The sequence below is a fragment of the Lacerta agilis genome, chromosome 5 (assembly GCF_009819535.1).
Source record: "Lacerta agilis isolate rLacAgi1 chromosome 5, rLacAgi1.pri, whole genome shotgun sequence".
In the NCBI taxonomy this organism is placed as follows: Eukaryota; Metazoa; Chordata; class Lepidosauria; order Squamata; family Lacertidae; genus Lacerta; species Lacerta agilis.
In genome coordinates this window covers 17,786,667-17,809,866 of record NC_046316.1, presented here as the reverse complement: position 1 = coordinate 17,809,866, position 23,200 = coordinate 17,786,667, and the positions used below count along the sequence as shown (strand labels likewise).

Genomic DNA, 23,200 nt, shown 5'->3' with positions numbered 1-23,200 from the left:
AATGAGGGACAATGCCAAGATGTTCAAGACTTGAAATCTGAAAATCCTTCAAAATGCTTTCTGAGTGTTGGAATTCCAAAAAGTGGGGGGGGGGGATGCGTTCCAAGGTTCAGAGTTCCCAAAATTCCTGAACACTTGTTCCAGGGGTAGAAATTCCAAAAAAGGCATGACAGCTGGAATTCTGAAAAAATGCTGAAAACATGTTTCAATTAATCTGAAAATGCTATAAAATAATAATGATTTTAAAAAAATGACTGAGGGTTGGAATTCTGAAAATACCGCAAAATGCCTTCTGAGAGTCAGAATTCCAAAAAATTCATGGGAAAGTATTCTGCGTGTAGCAATTCTGAAAATTTACAAAAGGTGTAAATTCATTGTGATCCTATGAAAGCTGGAAAATCTCTTTCCCCAATGCTTGCTAAGGGCATATATGTTCTCTCAAAAATCATTTATAAGCTGTTAAGCTGATAAATTGAAAGAGCAGAAAGAGGGTTGAGCGCCCAGAATATTATTATAATTTTTTGCAATCAATGAGAAATGCTGTTCTCTTGGTATCTGTGTTGGGGGGTTTTCTGCTGTAAATATTGTTTGCTGTATTAGTTTATTATTGAACACCCCTCCTCCAAAAGTGAACTCCATGGGACTTTAGTGGATATTCTTTTCTTTATTTCCCCCCTTCACCCTGATTTGTATATGAATAGCTCTTGTAAAAGTAACAAACAAGGTGCCTTTGTACAGGTGTGTTTCCTTCCAGAATCAACTGCCACACCTCATCCTGATCTTAACAATAGTACAGTATTCATTTCTTTAACCATTATTTGATTTTGTAAATTGAATACTCTTATCCATGGCTACATCCTGGCTGGAGAATTGTTTATCATTATTTATACCCTGTGATATTTTGCCGTTCTGTGTGACAGAATCTGTTCTGGAAGTCCGTTCGACTTCTGAAAACGTGTGACAACCAAGGCACAGCTTCTGATTGGCTGCAGGAAGCTCCTGCTGCCAATCGGAAGCCACAGAAGCTGCGTCAGACGTTTGGGTTCCAAAGAACGTTTGCAAATCGGAACACTCACTTCTGGGTTTGCGGCGTTCAGGAGCCAAAACGTTTGAGTCGCAAGGCATTCGGGATCCAAAGTATGACTGTATTATTAGCTTCTTGGTCTCTATACTATCAGCAAACCTATTACCCTTTGGAATTTGGTACACAGGGTGCCTGAAGTTCTCTAGGTGATTTGGTCAATTAAACAGATTTTTACATGATTTCTGTATATATGAATGAAAAGGTTCTAAAAATTTATAAGAAATTATAAGATAGTATAATTAGTTTAATGTCAAGTTTTGTACAATAGGAAAATAGAAACGGTAAAGGCATGGGGGGGGAGAGTCTTAGCTGTGTATATGTAGGAGTATATGGTGAATTGTATTGTATTTTGAACTGACATTGTTTTGTAATCCCCCCCAAAGACCATATATAATAATATTATGTTATCAAGTGAATTCAATAAGAAACTAAAAGCAAAAATAAAAATAAATAAACAGATTTTTGAATTCTGCTTTAATATATCTAGAAACACCCATAAAGACAGTCAGATCAAAATTCGCACATTATTAGCCGAGCCACATTACATGAGATGTCATTCCATTTGCCATCTTGATACATTTCTATGCAGTCCTCTTCCACCCCATTGGGTTCCTTTGGTGCCCAGTTTGAATATTCCATTGGTTCGCCATTAAGATGCTTGAAGATGCCTTCTGTCTCCTGGTCATTCATTCCCAAAAATACACGCCTTCCCATTTTTGCAGAGAGTTTCAGTGCAGCATTGTTTTCATTTTCATTCCTTGGAGAAGCAACCTGGCCACCAAAATGGTTACATGTCGCTTTTGAAGTCTCATAATTACCGTCATCTCCATTAGTCACAAACAGTTTTCCTCCTACTCTTGTGCTGTTTGAGAAAATGTAACCTAGAATGGCTAACAGACAATACAATCAAAATTAATTATTTCAAATGTGCTTTCGTCATTAATAGCCCAAATTTAGGAACTGGGCCTGATCCATACAGCAATTGCTGTACATTTAGTTGCTCAAATGAGTAGTTTGGTTGCGTTAAAGACTGTGTAATGTCAGAGGATGATATTAATGGCAATCCGTACATCTTTCATCAAGGTACACAAACAACTAGCTTACCTTTCTGGGTTTTGCTTGCCGTCAGCTGCAAAGCCTTCAGCTCTGCTTGTAAATCACTAATATGAGTTTTGAGCAGTTCAAGTTCTAAAAGGTAAAAGGACAGTATTATTCTTGTTCTGTCTGTGTTAAAATGTCAAAGATTATAAAAGAACAACAAAGGAAGAATCTTCTTCAGAAGTGACAAGTCTCAAATCCACCATTGACCTTCTCCCTGGCCCATTCAGTTTCCCATTGTCTTAATTCCAGAAGAGTGTTAGTCTTTGCAGCAAAATCAGCAGTGTCTTGGCGGAACTTAAAGACTAGCAAATGTAATGTCGCATACATTTTTGTGGTTCGGAAGAGCTCACCTCATCAGATGCATAAAGTTGACAGTGTACACAATGAACCATCCACCAAGGAACAAGGAAATTATTTTCAAACTAAAACAAATCAGGTCAAGTCTGGTTCAGAGACTCCACCCACCTCCCTTACCTAACCATAGTGACCTTGAGGCCAGAATAGAGATTCCATATCAGACACTTGTTTGGATCTCCTTTTGCATATGATTGGTGGACTGGTTCACACTTTCCATCAGCCCCAGATAAGTGACTCAGGAGTGCAGGGAGTCACAACCAGACTCACAAGGAAGCATAACTTGTGTAAAGTATTGGCCTCCCTGGAAGGCCACATATGTGGTCATTATGGTGTATACAATTGTAGCAGGCTGAAAAAATGGCACCATACTTCCTTGCTCATAGAATCATTGAACTGTAAAGCTGGAAGAGATCACAAGAGTCATCTAGTCCAACCCCCTGCAATGCAGGAATCTTTTGTCCAAGGTGAGACTCAGCTCCACAACCCTCAGATTTAAGAGTCTCATGTTCTACCGACTGAGCTATCCCAGCTCATGTGTATGTGTATGAATTAGTAGTGCCTCATGGGACTTTATATGAGACTGTTTGCTTTCATCAATTAGAATCTGCTTGAATCAATAAATGAAGCATTTTTGTTGTTGACTGAAGTACCAGTTTAAAGGAAATCATGGGAGTACACAACCCCAGTTTAACCAGGCTGATTTTGCAGCTGTAATCAATTGGCCATTTTAATTAAGACGGATATCTAAAGCAACTCTAGACTTTTATACTCTCATATTTCAATAAAGACATATCCTTTCCCATCGTTTGGAATGTCTTACTTATCGTACGGAACCACAAAGCTTAGATTCTTATTCGCCTTGTGTTTAGAACCCAGACAGATTTCAGTAAAATCTCTTGGCTTGTGTGTGTCTGCAGTTGTCCACATCCCTTACCTTTTCCTCCACAGTCACCTTTCTGACCACTTTCCCCTTTAAGGCCAGGAGGCCCAGCTTTTCCTGGGGGTCCCTGCATTCCTCGTAAACCTGCCATTTAATCCAATGGATAAACAGAAAAAGATGAACAAGTGAGAAACATAATTCATGGGCATTCTTGGGTTATAGTTAAACATATGAATGCACCAACAAATAGTTATTTGAAAGAATATTCTGCAGGAAATGGGGGGTCTTCATTGTTGCCCAAGTGTGCTCTATGTTCCACCTCTTTGGAGGAAAGTGACCAGCAGTCATTTCTAGACGCGTTATTTGAGATCCCTTTTGCGTGGAGAAGCCACAGATGGAACATGGGACCTCCTCCATGCCAGGTATGTGCTTTGTCACTGAGCTTTGATTTCCTCCTAATACTGAGAGAGCCACCAAGATGGTCAAGGGTCTGGAAACCAAGCCTTATAAAAGGAACAATTGAGGGGGTTGGGTATGTTTAGCCTGGGAGAGAGGAGACAGAGGAGATATGGTAGCCATCTTCAAATATCTAAAGGGCTGTCACATGGAAGATGGAGCAAGCTTGTTTTCTCCTGCTCTGGAGGGTAGGACTAGAACCAATGGATTCAAGTTACAAGAAAGGAGATTCCGACTAAACATCAGGAAGAACTTTCTGACAGTAAGAGTTGTTCAACAGTAGAATGGACTCCCGATGGAGGTTGTGGACTCTCCTTCACTGGATGGTCATCTGTCATGGATAATTTAGTCGAGATCTTTGCATTGCAGGGGGTTGGATATATAGCCCTCAAGGCCCTTTCAAACTTTACAGTTCTATGATTTTATGACCACCATTGGATAGCTCTTGGAAATTCCTTAAGCCATACCTTGCTCTCCTTTTTCACCTTGAGGACCTTCCTTCCCATCTCTTCCTGGCAGTCCATTGCTCCCAGGGATGCCTGGCAATCCATTCCTTCCAGAAATAACCGTGCAGGCTCGCACTTTCTCTTCACAATTGCATTGCTCCGGATCTGACATTCTCACCGACGACACGCCCAGCACAAGAATGCAGAGGACATGGCGTTCCATGTCTCAATGATGAGATCTAAGGCAAAGCACAACAGCATTTGTATAGTTGAAGGTGACATCTCTGCCTGGGGCCATGCCAGATAGTACATCTGAGCTCACATGTCTGAATGCTCTTCCCTACAGAGAGTTCCCCCCACACAGCAAAAAATGGTCCTCAGCAGTCTTCTCTCACACACCAGGAATTTGTGTATAGGAATCTTTTTCTGTCAGGGGCAAATTCCATCACACACTTGCAGTCTAGTTTGGTTTGGACTGACTCAGATTTTGCCACCTCATAACTGGGCCATTGTTATCCTAAGCTGAAGTGGAAACAAGATCCTACAGCGGTGGTCACAGGTTTCAAGTTCTGCAAGGCAAATACTTATAACATAGATTATGATCTTCAGATTTCTGAGGCTTATTTGCCACAGTCAGGGTCAAACTAGATGGCATGTTATCCAATGCATTATTGCTTGTATGAATGGTTAAAAAAAAAATAGCAAGAGAAGGGTTAAACCTGACTTCACCCATGGTATAGGTTTCAATTCATGCAAATAACACATTGCTATTTACTCCCACTGCCCCTCCCCAAATCAGAGTGAGCATGAGGGGTTTTTTTGGGGGGGTGGGGTGGGGGAGAGAAGCAGCAGAAATGTGGCAGCAGGTCCTAGCATGACCTACAATGCTCAGGGGACATAAGTCCTCTTCAGGCAATTAGTGTCAAATGTGTGCAGGAGAAAGTGGGCCACTGGCCTTTCTCCATCGGCCTCCATTGCTGGAATACTGCAGTGGTTGAGCCTGCTCTCTCTGTGTTGCTGACATACTATCAAGCCATTCCATGGCTGGGTATACATCATGTATCTAAAGCACATAAATTGCCCCAAAGACTCATGGGAACTGTAGTTTATTAAGGGTGTTGGGAACTGTAGCTCTGTGAAGGTTAACCAAAGTTTCCAGGATTCTTTGGGTGAAATCATGTGCTTGAAAAGTCCAGTGTGTATGCAGCCAATGACTGTTAGCAGGAAGCACTCTCTGATCCCTGCTAGCAAGAAGTAGAAATCTGCTTGCTCTTTCCATTGCAACAGCTTCATTACAGAGGTAGAGATGTACCGGTATGTGTATAACAAACTAGGTCAGCAGTTGCAAAACCAGTTAATCATCAGTTTCATTCCTGGAAACAGTTTGGAGTGGTTTCCCCCACAAAATCGAAAGTTTGCTAGATGTTTACCATAGGCGAGGGCAATTGACCTGTGACCCTCCAGGAGTTGCTGGACTCCAGTTCCCATGCTGTTTGGGGATGATGAGAGTTGGAGTCCAACTACCTGTGGACAGATTCCATGAACTGGCAGGACAACAGGGAGGAGGAAGGGGCTCCTGGTGAGGGGTGTAGCTGGGACTGGGACACATTGGGGGCAAGCAGGGGATGGGGATGGAGAGGTTGGTGGAAGAAGTTCTTATAGGGTGATGGAGGATGACGAGGGGGTGGGGGCCAGTGCACAGGAACCAAAGCAGCAGGACCCATCACCAGAGCCAGAGGGGCCCCTGTCTCAATAAACTCAGTGAGCTCTGAGACATTGGGAACAGTGGGCAATGTGCTCTAGGAGGCTGAGGCAGGCAAGGGCCCACAGCCCAGTTTCCTAGCTGGCCAGGTGGGGCTCGCTAGCTCTGGGAGAATGTGTGTGATTCCTCTGCTGGAGTAGGCTTAGAACAGGTGAGGGTCATATTGCTCATCAAGCCCAGGTGCTGCAATCAGTATGCAAGGCACCAAAGGTAAGCAGAACTGAGGTGCTGTGTCTGCTGAACTGCCCATGTTGAGGGGACCTTGAAGTGGGTGTTCCTGGATTTCCACAGGACTTTGTTTTGGGTTTGACTCTGGACTGTACCCTGATTGCTGGACTTTAGACTTGGCTACTTGGATGGACCCTGAACCTCATTTCCTGACCTTCAGACTTTGGACTTCGCTTGTGTGGATTGACCCTTGGACTTTGAGCTTTGGACGTGGCACACTGACTTGCCGCCAGGTAGGCCAGGGGTTCAAGACACCCAATGGGTGACTGACTGCCCCTTTAGTATATGGGGGGCGGATTTGGGAAGCACCGATTTTGATTATTTTATCCCTGCACAAGAGTAAAAGAAATGGATACCTATGAGGACAACTCTACCTATGTTACAATCATGGTGACAGAGTCAAGCAGAAATCTTGTTAGGTTTGAATTTGAGGCCTTAACCGATGGGAGAATTAGGCAGTTCACTCTAGTCTCTTTATTGCCCAATGTTTGACGTGACATTTATCCATGTGGGAAAGGTCGGCTAATCTGATGATATATGTGTCTTAAACTGCTCACCCTGTTCCAGTAAATAAGGAAATGGTGTTTTTTTTAAAGGCCACTGTGAAGTGGGTTGGAGTATGTGCTGGGAAATCAAGAGTTCTGATATCTGGCAACGCCAGCAGCTTAGTTGATCCAGATAAAATATTTATGTACACGAGAACAGAAGGTGTGTGACCCTTCTGGAAAATCCATCCAGGGTGGCAAGCCAGATTCTGCTGAGTGTTTACCAACGGGGGCTGGTGTAATAGTAATGCCCTGTTGTTAGTCCTCAGCTCAGGAAACAGCAACCAAAGGTATCTTGCCTTCAATTATGACTGGACACAGCTAATATCAACTGCTGGGCCTATTTATGTATGAGTTTAGCCATCTTCAGGCTTTCATTTGAACAGGTGAAGTCTCAAGCTGCATAGGGGAGAACAGGCACACAGCCCCCCCTGCTAGTCCCAGTTTATATCATCCCCCCAAAAAAAATTGGGTCTCCAGCTGTTTTTGGACTACAATTACCATCATCCCTGACCACTAGTCTTGCTAGCTAGGGATGATGGGAGTTGTAGTCTAAAAAACAGCTGGAGACCCAAGTTTGGGAAACACCGGTTTATACTATTAGTAGCAAAATGGCTCCCATCATGCTAGCTGAGGTGGGGGCGAAGGGAGGGTTTACACACTGTGGTATCCCCAGGGACCTTGTCTGTCCCTGTACAAAGTCACAATGCACCCTGCTGTGGGGTCTGTCAGGCCTAGACCATTCAGACTCAAGTGTGTGAGGCATCCACCTTCCATATTGTATGTCACATTTCCACAGTTCCAACCATGCTCAAGGCGGCTTACAACATGAAAAAATCATAAATCTGCAACGTAACAACAGTAGTCCTAGACAATAAATAAAGTTAAAAAGCACACAGCCAAACTAAACCAATTCCACATAAATCACAAGCTCTAAAATAAAGATACAAACAAATTATTCTCATAACGGCGCTATCTCCCCATGCGATAATTTATTGTTCGCTATGGCAGGGATGGGAGACCCGAGGCCATCCAGATGTTGTTGGACTTCAACTCCCAGCCAGCATAGCCAATACTCAGGGATGAGAGTTGGGAGTTCAACAGCATTTGGATGGCCAATAGACTCCATTGGGGTTGGGGTTAAACATGCTCACTGCCCTTGTTGACCCCAGATGTTCAGTGCCAGGTTTGTTCCTATCTACATAGTGTAGTGCAGGCATAGGCAAACTCGGCTCTCCAGATGTTTTGGGACTACAACTGTCCCATCATCCCTAGCTTACAGGACCAGTGATCGGGGATGATGGGAATTGTAGTCCCAAAACATCCGGAGTACTGAGTTTGCCTATGCCTGGTGTAGTGCCACCCTTTCATATGAATGGCTCCGTGCTGATCATTTGCCCAAGTCATACTGTTGCCTAAAATGGAGCCCATCCCAAGGGCCAGCATATTTACAGATCTTGTTGCACCATTCAGACACCAGTTCCATTTTTTCCACTGCTCTCCCCCCCCCCAACCCCAAATGGTGTAGCGGTTAAGAGCGGTAAACTTGTAATCTGGGGAACCAGGTTCGTGTCTCCGCTCCTCCACATGCAGCTGCTGGGTGACCTTGGGCTAGTCACACTTCTCTGAAGTCTCTCAGCTCCACTCACCCCACAGAGTGCTTGTTGTGGGGGAGGAAGGAAACCGCTTTGAGACTCCCTAGGGTAGTGATAAAGCGGGATATTAAATCCAAACTCTTCTTCTTCTCCTCTGCTGAATGCCACTCCTGACACTGATTTTGGCTACTTGGCCATGCTGGGTTGTAAGGAAGTGGCTTTTCTAAGAACCGATTGCCAATTGACCCAAATCAGTCAGTGCTAATCCTGACTTGTTTGCTCTCTATATGTATAATGCATTTGCAGAGCTGAAGCCAAGATGCTGAACTTCATTTTCCCACCCTCACTCTCACCCATCCAGCAGAGTTATTTATTTCTTGAAACATTATTGCTTTGTTCTTTGTTATTACTTTATACCCATGCCAGGCATTGATGCAGACTTCCAGTGTCAAGTTTCAAAATCCTGCTGTAGCTTATTTTGTTGCCTGTTTGGGTGCATAACTCAGGAGTAGGGCTAATAAGCTTGGTCAAGCTGGATTTTATAGGAGAGAAATAAAATGAAAACATGTCAGATTTAATCCTTGGGGGTATTGGTAGTTTTGGCAAGTTCAAACTTAGATACATGATATATCAGTCTGTATAAATAGCAGCATATCTATATGAAAAGTAGTGTCCCGTATGTATGTAACTGTTTAAGAAAATGAGCAGTAAGTGACCACTCACACCATAAAATAGCAAAATAAATAACTATTAGCCAATGTGCCCCCCCCCCAATATTACCATCTGTCTTGGATCTGGTCTTCACCAACAGGGAGGAACTGATAGACAAAGTGGAAGTACTGGGAACCATGGGAGGAAGTTTATCATGTCCTCTTGGGTTTTAGTATACAGAGACAAGGGAAGGTTGAGTGTAGTCGGACATGCAATCACAGATGACTTGAGGGAGGACACCCCAGTGGTGGGTACTACCACTGAGAAGACCCATTTGTCACCATGTGATAACTGTCTGCTGGTCATGAAATGACCAATAGGGTCTCTTTGGAAGATCTTAAAGATTGGATTGTTCTGCACCAGGGTAGGTAAGCTGTTGTAGTACATGGGGTTCCTGGGTAGTCTTCCAACCTGGTGCTGATCAAACTTAGGCCTGCTTAGCTGCATCATGTTTACCCATTGTCATGCCCTGGGCTCAAAGTCTATGGCAGGGGTCAGTAACCTTTTTCAGCCATGGGCCCGTCCACCGTCCCTCAGACCATGTGGTGGGCCGGACTATATTTGGGGGGGAGGGGTGAACGAATTCCTATGCCCTACAAATAACCCAGAGATGCATTTTAAATAAAAGGACACATTCTACTCATGTAAAAACACGCTGATTCCTGGACTGTCCGCGGGCCGGATTTAGAAGGTGATTGGGCCACATCCGGCCCCCGGGCCTTAGGTTGCCTACCCCTGGTCTATGGCATGGCACAAGGCCCCACTGTTCATCCACCAGGGAGTACGGCCAACCTTGAAATACGAACCTCTTCTTTCCCTGGGATCCCTTTTTTAACTCTGGCAAAAGCGATTAAGATTTTGGCACAGCAGCAACACAGCATAGATTAACAGGTTATTAACACTGCAGGTTGTTTTGTGAAAAGTCATGATTTATACAGCAGTGAAGGAAAAATTGCCAGCTTACCTTCTGCAGATCCTCTCCAAGTATGACCTAGCAAAATATGAATCCCTCCCAGCCCCATATCACTTAAAAGTGGTTTACGCCCTGATGGATCCACCCACTCTCTACCTTCTTGTGAGATTTGCATCTCCTGACCCTAACCCCATGTACAAAATATGTAGCAATGGCTCCCAGCTGAAGAAAAATTCCAGATGAAGCAAGAACTATCTGGGGAAACTGCCAATATACCACTGAGGTTGCTATTTGTCAAAGCAATTCCACCCCCACCCCACCCCCACCCCGTTTTTAAAGCACAGCATTACACAACAGTGTTGCAACATAATATGGCAAAGCGGTCTTTGGCTGCTACTAAAAAGACAAATTTCACTTGAGGGAAAGATAGATTCAGAACTAAATCAAGCAAACAAAAGGTATTTCTGTATATCTTTTATTTTAATCTTGCACACTCTTTGGTTAAACTCATAAATCCGGTTGGGAAAGATGGGACTCCACAGCGCCATCTGGTGTCATAGTGTTAAATTGCATAAAGGTAAAGGTAAAGGGACCCCTGACCATTAGGTCCAGTCGTGTCCGACTCTGGGGTTGCGGCGCTCATAGCTTGTTACTGGCTGAGGGAGCCAGCGTACAGCTTCCAGGTCATGTGGCCAGCATGACTAAGCTGCTTCTGGTGAACCAGAGCAGTGCACAGAAACGCCGTTTACCTTCCCGCCGGAGCGGTACCTATTTATCTACTTTCACTTGGATGTGCTTTTGAACTGCTAGGTGGGCAGGAGCAGGGACCGAGCAACGGACGCTCACCCCGTCGCGGGGATTTGAACCGACAACCTTCTGATCAGCAAGCCCTAGGTTCTGTGGTTTAACCCACAGCGCATATACAACGCATATAAAACACTTTTTACCAATTTAGCTGAGTCCTTAGTTTGCAAGTTTTATTCTGCACCCACTACTTCAATTTTGGTAGAATTAGAGCACGAAGTTGGCAAAAGTCCTTTCCCTGCATCTGAAGTAGTAAAACAGAGTTACCACATCGTGGGCGAAGCAAAATAAAAAAATTAAAAAAATCCTTCCAGTAGCATCTTAGAGACCAACTAAGTTTGTTTTTGGTATGAGCTTTTGTGTGCATGCACACTTCTTCAGATACACTGAAACAGAAGTCACCAGACCTTTATATATAGTGAGAGGGTAGGGAGGGGTATTACTCAGAAGGGTGGTGGGAATGGGTCATTGGCTGATAGGTGTGGAAAACCTGTTGACGACTGTTAACGACTGTAGTTGGCCTTGCAGGAAAAAGCAAGGGCTGAGGTGGCTAAAAATAGCTTTGTCATGTATAATGAGATAAGAATCCAATGTCTCTATTCAGACCAGGTCTCAATTCCTCCATCCTTTCTTTTTAAAAGTCCAAAAAAGTAGAAAAAGAGAACATTAGGGAGAAGGCAAAGTGGCTGGTACCTGCTTAGCACAGTTTTTGCAATATTGTGAGACACATTTTGCCAACTGGTAGTCTCAAGTGCCCCTATTTTCCTTTCAAAAGAAAAAAGGTGTTCCATAACAACTATAACAATAATGGGAGGAAGCTGGTGAAGTATCTGAGATTTCAGAAAGTAAAAGGCCAGGAAATGGCAGAAATCAATGCCAAAAATGGAGGAGGGACAGAAAGATTTCCCAACTGATTCTGCAAATTAAGCCACTCCCAGTGTTCACAGGTCATAAATCAGGTTAGGTGGAAAAAATACTGGAATAGACAAGTGGAAATCACAGATGGAATGAGCAAGCAGAAATGCAGTGGGTTTGCTATTGCATTGTGTGGCTTCATAGTGAGCAAGATGGTACCATAATGAGCAAACAGGCTGTTGTGGGTTGTATCTCTTGAAATGGATGCTTGAGTTACATAAAAAAGAGGACTCTGTTAAAATACGGGCAGAGTGGAGGAGATGGTTTCTTGCTTTGTACAGGAACTGGGGGCCAGTGGATAGTCCCCATTCTCTAACAGGGTTCTCACTGGATATTCCCAAATACAATTGGAGATCTTGCGACTGTGGGCAGAAGATTAAAGACTGTTAGCCAAGATTAAAACTCGCACACTATTAACCGCCTTTCTGTGCAGGACTTGTCATTCCACTTGCCGTCCTGATATATTTCAATGCAGTCCTCCTTCCCGCCAGCATTGTTGGGCTCTCCGCTTGCCCAGTTGGTGTAATTTGCTTCAATGCCGTTCAGGTGGGCAAACGTGCCTTCCGACTGCAAGTCGTTCATTCCCAGATAAGCTGCCTTGTTGTGACGAGCAACTATTTGCTGGATGGCTGCGTTCTCAGCAGAATACCTCGGAGAGGCAAGCAGACCACCGGCCTGGAAGCAGGTCGCTTTGGCTGCCTCAAAACTGCCTTGGGAACCGTCGGTTTTGAATAGCTTCTCACCAACACTCCGGCCATTTGGGAATAAATGAGCTAGAGGAATACAGAATCAGTTACAGCTGCGTTACGTTTTGGCTTCATTGAATGGCACTTGATTAGTTTATTCCTCCTCCTTGTAGTGCAAGGCAGTCTGGGAAGGTTGTACAAACGGAATTTCTAGGTTGGGTTCTAGGTTGGGCAAAAGATTGCAGGGGGTTGGACTAGATGACCCTCGTGGCCCCTTCCAACTCTATGATTCTATGATCCCTGGTCCTTTTAAGAGAGTATATAGCAGGGACTGAACTGGGGGCCTTCTGCAATCAGAAGCAATGAGAAGTTATGGTCTGATCCCTTTATTGGGAAAGGACTAAACACATCCTTCTTCCACTCTTAACTTGCATCTTGCCCAGAGGAAAGAATCACGGAACTTGATGGGAAAACGTATTTTGAGCTTACATTTTAGCTAGCTAATGGGTGGCACAGCACTCTCTAGCACTTTTGTTGTTCCATGCTGATGCTTAGTTTATTAATATGAAGTTTGGGTGGTGTCTTTTAGTTTGAACCTTACGAGTTCACATTGATATTCGAGTAATCTTTAGTGTGGGGACTTATCAGAGTGCACTGTCTCTCCGCTGGTTTCAGATGCCCTTGGGAAATGTAAACCACTATGGTTAGAACAGCTGCTAAACCTGCTGTAACTTTAACTATATAATTATGTACAAATATGAGTGGGAATCAGGTTCGTCATAAATCATACAATTAATGCTTTGGTTATATGAAGCTTAGCATTTCTTCCCATGTCTAATCCTCACGTCCATAGCCAGAATCAGGTTTAACTCAACGATAGCAAATCAGAACTAATGAACTTATTAGCAATGTAAAGCCAACACAGTTACCATTTTAGACAGTACGGGCCCTCTCTTCAGTTGGCAGTTCAACTTTCAAATAAAGCAAAGTAACACCACTGTTATGTACTGAGTTGAATAGGATCCAAAATGCACCAGTCTGATTGGTCCTAGAACAATAGGATTGAGATTGCAGCAGTCTGATTGGTCCCAGAACAATAGGATTGACATTGCAGCAGTCGGATTGGTCCGCAGGAGCCAACCAATCCAGCTCCAGGTGGAAGTGAATCCGCACTCCGATTGGCATACAGGAGTATCCCAGAATTAGCCAATCACGTGGGGCCCATTGTGTAAATAGTGTATATAAAGCAAACGTTTTGGGGGAGCTGCATTCCTCCTCACTACTATGAGCTGAATAAAGAGCATGAAATTCACACTGGACTCCGAGTATATTTCAACCACAGTGAAGAGTTTGTTAGCAGCTGTGTGTGTGTTGTGGCATGGCAGTGCATTCAACTGCCCAAACCCACCTTCAGAGCTATTTTAGATACAGCCAGTAGCAGGGCTGGATTTAGGTTTGATGAAGCCCTGAGCTACTGAAGGTAATGGGGCCCTTTATATGTCCTGCTTTCCTTTGTCAACAACAAATTGACACTGTTTTTTGTGTTGAATATACACTATGTGGTAATTTATGGACCTAATAGTTATCTAAAGCCATTTGCACATGACAAAATATGTATTTTATCAAAGTAATTGTTGAACTGAAATACAATTAAGAAGTTTATCTTATATTTTCGAAATGTACACCTAAGCTTTTTTTCCTTTAATTTTTTGGGGGACCCCCAAGAGAGTGGGGGCCTAAGCTACAGCTTGTTTAGCTTATACGTAAATCCGCCACTGAGTAGGATCAGCTGAGCTTCCTTCCTAACATACTAATCTATACAGAAGGAGATTGTTTTGCCCTTTTGGATGGGGAACCTTCAGACATGCAGCCCTGCCCTTGCCACTTGAAGTGGGTACAGTCCTGAGAAAGCTTACAATCTGTTGATTTTATAAATTATCTCTCAGACCTTTAACTCTAAGAGCCAGAGCAGCTGGATTTAGGCTGCATCATCATATTAAAATCAACATGTAGGTCCCTCTGCAGGACACTTGATAGATAACTTCATGCGTTTTGCAAGAAAATGATATCAGATATCCACATTCTCGTCAGTCCACTCCATTTTTCTCACCATTTTGGTTCTTGAGCATAGCGTTTCTCAGAGCCTCCACTTGTTCTTTCAAATGGGCCACTTCAGATTCCAGTTGCTGAAGTTCTAAATGATGTAACAATAAAGACAAAATTCTTAATACTGAGATGTAAAGCATATGCTGAGAAAAGCGTGACAGCCAGAGGAACCACCTCTGTGATAAGCCACAAGTGCAACGTCAAAAACCTCTGGATTCTCCACCTCTGCTTCTCGGTTTTTGAAAAAGTACTTTAATAAACACAGCAAGTAATGAAGTTCAGAAGTCAAAGTTGGGCGCAGTTGTGCTGGGGAAGAAATTGTTTGGTTCACATTTTCACGCAAGCCTACCTAATTGACATCTCCAAAAACTAACCAAAACTGGAATCCTATCAATCAGCTGTCCCAGAGCTGGTGATTGAGGCCATCTCCATTTCCCTTTCTCCACTAAATAATTTGTTCTTGGTAGGATTCTAGGTTCTCTTTATTCTATTTCTTTAGTAAACTTTTCCAAAAACACAGATAGGAGGTAGATCAAAACTGAAGCAAAATGGGTACAATGGGTGAGTGTTATCAGGCTTAAGTCAGCTCATTAAATAGATTCCAGTTTGTTTGTTTGTTTGTTTTTAAAAATGCAAATGCAGTCCCGGCTGCTCTGTGCAAATGCTGCAAATCACCACCACCACCTATTAGGAACTTGGACCCACATATCTTGTTTGAGATGTGACTGTTCTCACCTTGAGGCACAGGTAAAAGATTTTGCCAATGTGGTTTCTCTAACAGCACTCTTAGCAGATAATGATGGAAGCATGATACTACAGTATATCAGGCATAGGCAATCTCGGCCCTCCAGATGTTTTGGGACTACAACTCCCTAACAGGACCAGTGGTCAGGGATGATGGGAATTGTAGTCTCAAAACATCTGGAGGGCCGAGTTTGCCTATGCCTGTACTATATCCACCAAGCATGCTGTTATAGGAATCACATAGGTGGAGGCATTTAAGCAGACTTCCTAATAGGTGTAGGATGAACTGTATCAGCAACTGAGTACCTATAGAGAGGGGAGTCTTAAACATCTGACATTATTGTTATATAATGAGCAAAAAAAGGCCAACCATTATTCCAAACTAACTGGCATAAAGCCAATGCTATTGTGGGCATTTCTTGGTGACACCTGGGGAAATACAGTGTGGCCAAGTCTCGGAGCCTCTGAGCATAGGAATGCTCCGTTTATAGGCTTACAAAATGTGTACACTTAAAATTTTATGAAACTGAAACAACCAGATGACCCTGGTCTACCGAGGTCTTTGTACTGACAATCATCTTCTTTCAGTGATGGATGCTCTCTGTGGTGCAATGAGTCAGTGCGTCTGGCTGTTTACAGGGAGGGTTGGTGGTTCGAGCCCACTCAGGGATTGCTGTGGGCAGGATCCCTGTATCGCAGGAGGTTGGGCTAGATGACCCTTGGGGTCCCTTCCAACTCTACAATTCTATTATGAGTTTATCAGATCAGGTTTTCCAGAGTAGGTTTTTTGAAGAGTCATCAGGAAGTGGCATTTCCCTGTTTTGGTTGTTTTTGTTGTTTGGTCATTTGTTACTAGTTGGTTTAAATGCGCCCTCTTGTGGTATAATAGAGATATAACCAAAATAAATGTGCAGTTAGCTTAGAAGTGATGGATTTTCTCATCAGTTGTCACAGGGGAATGTCGCCACGAGGCGAGATCTTTCTCTGTAATTATTTGTCAGAATAAATGTGCTCCCTCACAGTGCAGATACAGCCACAGAAAAGGCAATGTTTGTTTGCTTTAGGTGAAATTATATCTTGATTTCAGGTGGCTGGAACTTTACTACTACTTGGTGACGGAAAGTGAAACCATTGAGATGATACCTTGTACTTTGCAAATACTCTTACATGAAAAGCAGGTTGCATTCAGCAGTTGTCTCCTCAGTGCACGGTATGATTTGAACACCAGAGAAGAAAGATGGCAGATTAGCAGGTAGCTAATCTATGAATAGGCTCCTACCTCTTGCTCCATGGTCTCCCTTTGGTCCTCTTTCACCTACTAGACCCCGATCTCCTTTATCACCTTGAGGCCCAGCTTTTCCTGGAGGTCCCTGAATTCCTTGGGGTCCTAGAAATCAAGGGAATAAATGAGCAGCAAGAAGCACGAGGAATAACAGGAAGTAAGAAATACAAATCCATGATCAAGTTCTACAACAACATCCGTTGCATGGACAAACATTTAGATCCCAATCAAACCTTGAGCGGCCAGCCCAATTCTGGCGGTGATGCACTCATACTTCGGCATCAAATACTTGTTTTGAAAAGTTCTGACTAATGGCTTATTTTACACGGAGCCACAAAGCTCACCTCAGATTGCCTTATTGTAAGAATCAGCAACTACTCACTGAGCCATATCCCATCCCATCAGGACTATCAATGGTCCCCTAGATGCCAAACCAAAGCCAAGAGGGGTATGCCCCAAAAGTGACAATTAGGATAGTGTCAGGGGCGGCAGAAATGACAGCGGTCCGGTTTGGAGACAGACACACACACAGTGGTATCATCCGAATGCAGGTCACTTCGCTCCCTCCTCAGAATGGTTCCCAGTCATGGTTTCTCCCCTCTTGCTCTAGCTCTAAGGTGAAGTGTGAGAGTACAAACGCAGGCAGACAATGATCTGGAATTAAAATGGCCGACTGTGCTGCAGAGCTCCACCAGGCGATGGGCCTTTTAAAACATTGCTGCCTGGTTGGGCAGGGCTGGGGCCAATGTCCGGATGGCCAGCAAGCCAATGTCCGGATGGCGATGTAGCTGCTGGCTGGGCTGCCACGGTATTCAACTTTGATGTGTATCTGCCCCTAGCCCCAGGGTATAGGGAATTCCCTGCAATGGCTGGTCAGTGTGTGTGGCAGGTGGTGCTGGATTTACGTATAAGCTAAACAAGCTATAGCTTAGGGCCCCACTCTCATGTTGGCCCTCCAAAAAAAATTAAAGGGAAAAAACATGTGGATGTACATTTCCAAAATATAAGGTAAAAAATAAAATAAAATAAAATCTACATACAGCAACAATATTTTGTGTTGTGTAGGCTTCTATGGTATAAGTAATGGGCCCCGCCTGCTAGCCTGCTCCCTAAAATTATCACTGTTTTGCTCCTTTCTATATATAGGGTGCCTACATTCTGCATATTTTGTTATGTGCAAATTGGCTTTAGATACCTTAGGTCCATAAATTACCATATAGCATATATTCAACACACAAAAACAGCGACTATTTGTTGTTGACAAAGGACAACTGGACATATAAAGAGCCCCATTACCTTCAGTAGGTTAGGGCCTCATCAAACCTAAATCCGGCCCTGGCAGTGGGGGTAAAGAGGCTGGAGTGCAAGGGGCCACAAACGTCACCCCCGGGAAGGCAGCGAGCGGCCATTGCTGAGCAAGGTCCTTACTACACAACAGTCATTTGTGTATACTGTAAGGACTGCTTGCAAAGAGAAGAGCATGGCATAATATTCCCATTCCACTAAGCCCCATCCCTGACAAGTCTTTGTAACTGTACCTTGATCGCCCTTCTGTCCTGCTGGACCCGGTGATCCATTGCTCCCAGGCATTCCAAGAATGAAAGGGCAAGTGTTTTCCTTGCCTGCAGTGGGGATTGTGCTTTGTGAGAATGCCGCCGGCAAGATAAGGAAGCCAAAAGTCCAAAGGAATCCCATGCCTAGAAAGCTGATTTTAGAAGAATGCATGTATAGCCTTTTCAGCATGATCTATTGCCGTTTTGACGGAGAACAGTTCTAAAGTGATCCCAGTAAAACAGTTGTGCGAAATAATGATTTTGTTAGTCTTGAATGGAAAAAATGTTATATGTAAGATATAATTTCTTTTTTTATATATATAAGAATTTATTGGTATTTAACAAACAAAATACAAAAAATACATACAACTACAAAATACAAAATACAAAACAAACATAATAAACAACAACCTACCGGTAACTAAAAAACAAACAAAGACAAAACCTCAAACATTCATTTAACTATTCTAATCTTATTTATAATCTTACTTGGGGGACTTCCTCACGCCCTCTCTTCTGCGTTCATTTCAAATATACTGTAGTAACTTTGTAACCCCTTTAACTCTACTTTTACAATTAATCTTAATCCTTATCTATCATCTTATATCTATCACCTTATTCTTATATGTAAGATATAATTTCAGGTACATTTGAGTCGATTGCCAAATGCACATAAAGAGTAGTAACTGATCATATTTGAATAAAGGCTCAGGAAACATGTATCAATAGCGCCCAACAGGAGGTTTTGTACACTGGATGCTCAACATGGCATAGCCTCCTGGTAAGTCTTGCACGCATGTTGCACAACATGGAGAGTTTCAACTAGGGATGGCCAGTTCTGCATGTGTTCATTCATAAATCTTTTCCATCCCATTTCTACTTTAAGATGTGGCTTTCTAAAAAAGAGATCTACACACACACACACACACACACACACACACACACACATTTTTAAATACTTCCCTCATCTCAACATATGGATTTGCAGTTACATTTTTTATGCTAAAATACATGTTTTATGATCCATTGTGGTAAAAAAAGTGAAATTTATTGTAAGAAATAAGTAATATTCCAAAATAACAATTACATCACAAACTATATAGCCATGCACAATAACAACAAATCTCAAGGGAGGAAGGTAAATGGGGCTTGAATCCTTTGCCCCCAAATACGTTACCAGTTTGGATTCCCTCACAGCTGTCATTTGTATCGAAAGGAAAACCTGTATTGGTGCAAACAGGAGCTTTTCTAGTGCAAACAGCAAGCAGAAAACCTCTGATTTGGACGGGGACCTTAGCAGGCTCCTCTGAAAGGCTAAAGCCCCCCCTAACCAGTTTGTGATCTGAAACCTTCCCTGAACTGATTTGGTTTAGGAAGCCATTCACATTTGTGAATAGCGTTTCACCTACCTCCGTTCTGATTTGCAGCAGTTTGAAACAGTTCAAGACAGAAACCCCCTTGCTTTGCTTGCTGAGATCCTAAAGCAGCCTTTCTCAAGCTTGGGCTGCCAGATGTTCTGGAAGTATAACTCCCGTCCTCTCTGACCATTGGCCAGGCCAACTAGGAGTGATGGGAGTTGTATTCCAACAACATCTAGGGACCGACCCAAAGTTGAGAAGGGCTGTTCTAGAGGTTCCCCCCAATACCTATAACTGAAGGTGCTGTGGACTGAACCTGTACTTATAACAATGTGCTTATATAGAAAATGTCGTTGGGAGAATGACAATTGGGGGACTATGAAACTAATTGTGGTCAGAAAAACCTCAACCTTCTCTGAAAATGAAATTAGAAAGTAAAAATAACAAGATATATAAATTATGAGGGAGTGCATTGGTTCAAAACTGTATTAAAAAGATGTTATAGGTTCTGTTAACAGAGGGTAGATGGAGCAATAGCTGCCTGGAAGGAGACTGCAAGATTTCTTCTCAGGTGAGTCATAGAAAACCCACCTTCAAATGAATTTATTACTATTTTTAGATGAGGCATCCCTCCTGTGTGAGAGTTTTCTCAGGATAGGCTTAGTGGTCACAATTTTTTTTATAAGTGCTTGTATTAATCATCCTTAACATTTAAAAGGTCTTGAAAAATATTTTTATCTAACCAATTAACCAACGAAGACCGCACTCCTGTACCAGTTACCTGGGAACAAACCCAACTGAAATGAATGAGGCTGAATTCTGAGTAGACCCGCATAGGGTTGCAGTGTAAATGTTGCAAATATTATTTTATGTAAAGCATTTAAAATCCTGCCTTTCATCCATATGGAGACAAGGGTGTGGAACAGGCATCCTCAAAACTCGGCCCTCCAGATGTCTTGGGACTACAACTCCCATCATCCCTAGCTAACAGGACCAGTGGTCAGGGATGATGGGAGTTGTAGCCCCAAAACATCTGGAGGGTCAAGTTTGGGGATGCCTGGTGTGGAACGACAAGGAAAACAAATGTATAGTAGCACTAGAATTTTCAAGCAGATTAAGACTGCTAAAAACAATTCACAGAGGAGCAGGTTAAACAATCAAGACTAATACCCTTAAACAGCCTATGCAAATATATCTTATTTACTATTTATCTATGCACATACACAGAGAGATTGTATTTTCATGTGACATAGATACCTACTTCCTCCATGTGCTTTGTTTATTGGCAATCATTTTGTGGCTGGAATCTGGCTGATTTCATGGGAGTTCTTTTAAAATGAAAAATGCTCTCTCTCTCTCTCTCTCTCTCTCTCTCTCTCTCTCTCTCTCTCTTACTAGTGTACAGGCACAGAAAAGGTTCCTGTTTTCAGGATCACACTTACCTTCTTCAAGTCCAAATTTTGTTTCAATATTGGAAGCACCCAAGCGTCCTCTGTGTTTATCTCTCAAGTGAGAATATTCTCTCTCTTTTTCTTCCTCCACCCTCTGTGTTTATCAGTTGAAATTCTACGGAGCAAAGCTCAAGTCCCCACCCACCCCAGAGAACAAACAGCCTGGAGCTTCTACAATGTAAGATAGGGTGGGTTTTGGGTCCCGCCCCCCCCCCCCCCGCAAGGTTGTTGACCTTTGAGAATACATTTTGCAGAGGTGTTTTTTTTAATAAAAATAAAAATAATGTGCAATTCACATATCATTCCATAAATCAATATGATGATTGCAGTAGTGTAGTGTAGCCTAGTGTAGACTTGAGGAAGGGGACGACCCACCTCAGTATTGAAAAAGACACAAGTTCATAGATGAGCTGTACAAAGGCAGCAAGTGTTGAGGTGGGCTGGATCACATATTGGTAGCCAGCATGGTTCACAACCTGCTGTTCCTCAACCATTGTTTCATATAGTTCTTTTGATTCCATTCACAGGAGCAACTATTATTTTAGTAGTGTGCCAGTAAATATTGCCTCCGAAAGTGATGAGTGCCTTTCTCACATCAATGAACCCCCAAGCACCTTTTTAAAATGCACTGTAGGAATGGGGCTTCAGAGGACTCATCTGAAGCTTGGCCATGTATTTTCACCCCCACCCACAGCACCATCCATGTTGTTCCCTGCCACAGATCTTCATTTTGCTCTAAGTGCTTATGCTGGAGTGCCTCAGCAAGTGAGCCCCCCCTCTTGCCTTGAGGTGGGCAAGTGACCTAATGGTCATCCCAGGGACTTGATCTAGAACCTTCTCTGGTGGCTTCCACCTGACACAGCAGGTTTCCCACTGCTTGGCACATCCCCATGCTGCCAGATGATGGCTGTTGCCTCTTGCGCTTCTGCCAAGCAATCTTCCACCCACCTCTTGTGTATGGAGGGTAGGCTTTGGGCGGAATTCATTGGCTTCGTTGAAATTACTTGATCCATACTTGCTCCACTTCAGACAGCAAAATCTGACACAACTGGTCACCAAGCAGCTCAAAGTTTTGATGGCAGCCCTGGCGAAGGAGGTTTAAGAATTGAAAGCAAAAATCAAGAAAATCACTTGATGCAACTTTTGCTTGACACTACCATTTCAGACCATGTGAAGGGGGAAAGCACATGATGCTCCCCAACTAAAAATGCTATTCTGAAGCAAAGTTCTTAACTTGAGGTACTATTTCTGGGTTAGCGGAGTCTGTAACCTGAAGCGTCTGTAACCTGAAATACTACTGTATTTTGTTAAGAAAGAACTGCCCCCCCCACACACACTTTAGGATAGATGAACAAATCGTAAAAAGATGTCATATTGGCCAGATTGCTAAAGCAGAATAAATTTTGTTCAATATTTGAAGTTCTAGTCAATATTTGTTTTGGAGAAGGGCAAGTTAGCTTATCTTAAAACACCCTCTAGAAACACAGTGAGAGACGTTGTTTGATTTACTGTGGTCAAGGCTGTACAGATTTCACCTTGCAATCATACATGTATAACTTACTAACGATGCCCTAATATCAGAAGATTGTTCATGTGTTCAGAAGAAGACCCAAGCATGTATAGTATGACTCATATTACAACCTATAGTTGCAAAATATTTTCTCAGCTAAGGTCATTTCCAAATTACCTACATATTGGGCATTCATCCTGATTTGTTTGCAGGGGGGGTAAGATAATATCCTCTATTAACTAAGCAAAACTTGGTACACTACCACCCAAAATTTCCAACCCTGGGCACTGTCGTTTGGCTGAGTATGAACCATTAGCACAAATCCTTGTTATGTCCAATTCCACCGTTTATTTTTCATCAGCGGAAATATAATCAGCATGAATTATAGTGCAAATGAGTCGGAAAGTGAAATCTAGCTGGATGCAGAGAATGTTGTACAAGCTTTGGGGGAAATGGTGAACCATTGTGGAATTTAATATGTGTATGTATATCTTTCCAATGTTTGCCCAAATGTGCATCCCACAATGAAATAGAAAGGCAGCATCCTGCATTCTGGTCTACGTCCTATTGGAAGTAATGGTGTAGCTCGTCAGTCTCCATGTTTGGGTATGAATGCCAATGAGCGTCTGATTTGCGCAAGTGATAGAACATGAGGCAAGAACAATGGAAAGTAGGTTATTGCCAGCCCTCCCCAGTTAAATGATTCAGTGTAC

The 23,200-nt window shown here is 43.0% G+C and overlaps 2 protein-coding genes across 4 annotated transcripts; both read right to left on the bottom strand.

Moving 5' to 3' along the window:
• Nucleotides 1-1,532: 1,532 nt before the first annotated feature.
• LOC117046622 (mannose-binding protein-like) lies at nt 1,533-10,245 on the bottom strand. 2 transcript variants are annotated; one of them, XM_033148750.1, is made up of 5 exons: nt 10,130-10,213; nt 4,346-4,563; nt 3,477-3,566; nt 2,189-2,272; nt 1,533-1,974 (listed from the first exon to the last, which is right to left on the bottom strand). In XM_033148750.1, the coding sequence occupies exons 2-5, from the start codon at nt 4,545-4,547 to the stop codon at nt 1,595-1,597; spliced, it is 756 nt and encodes a 251-aa protein (XP_033004641.1). In that variant the 5' UTR covers nt 4,548-4,563; nt 10,130-10,213; the 3' UTR covers nt 1,533-1,594. The 2 variants fall into 2 exon arrangements, with proteins under 2 accessions (XP_033004641.1, XP_033004642.1); XM_033148751.1 differs by lacking the exon at nt 3,477-3,566 and having other exon boundaries at nt 10,130-10,245.
• Nucleotides 10,246-11,859: 1,614 nt separating this feature from the next.
• LOC117046623 (pulmonary surfactant-associated protein D-like) lies at nt 11,860-21,107 on the bottom strand. 2 transcript variants are annotated; one of them, XM_033148752.1, is made up of 5 exons: nt 20,969-21,107; nt 18,154-18,312; nt 16,613-16,720; nt 14,594-14,677; nt 11,860-12,570 (listed from the first exon to the last, which is right to left on the bottom strand). In XM_033148752.1, the coding sequence occupies exons 2-5, from the start codon at nt 18,308-18,310 to the stop codon at nt 12,194-12,196; spliced, it is 726 nt and encodes a 241-aa protein (XP_033004643.1). In that variant the 5' UTR covers nt 18,311-18,312; nt 20,969-21,107; the 3' UTR covers nt 11,860-12,193. The 2 variants fall into 2 exon arrangements, with proteins under 2 accessions (XP_033004643.1, XP_033004644.1); XM_033148753.1 differs by having other exon boundaries at nt 18,154-18,320; nt 20,969-21,072.
• Nucleotides 21,108-23,200: the final 2,093 nt, after the last annotated feature.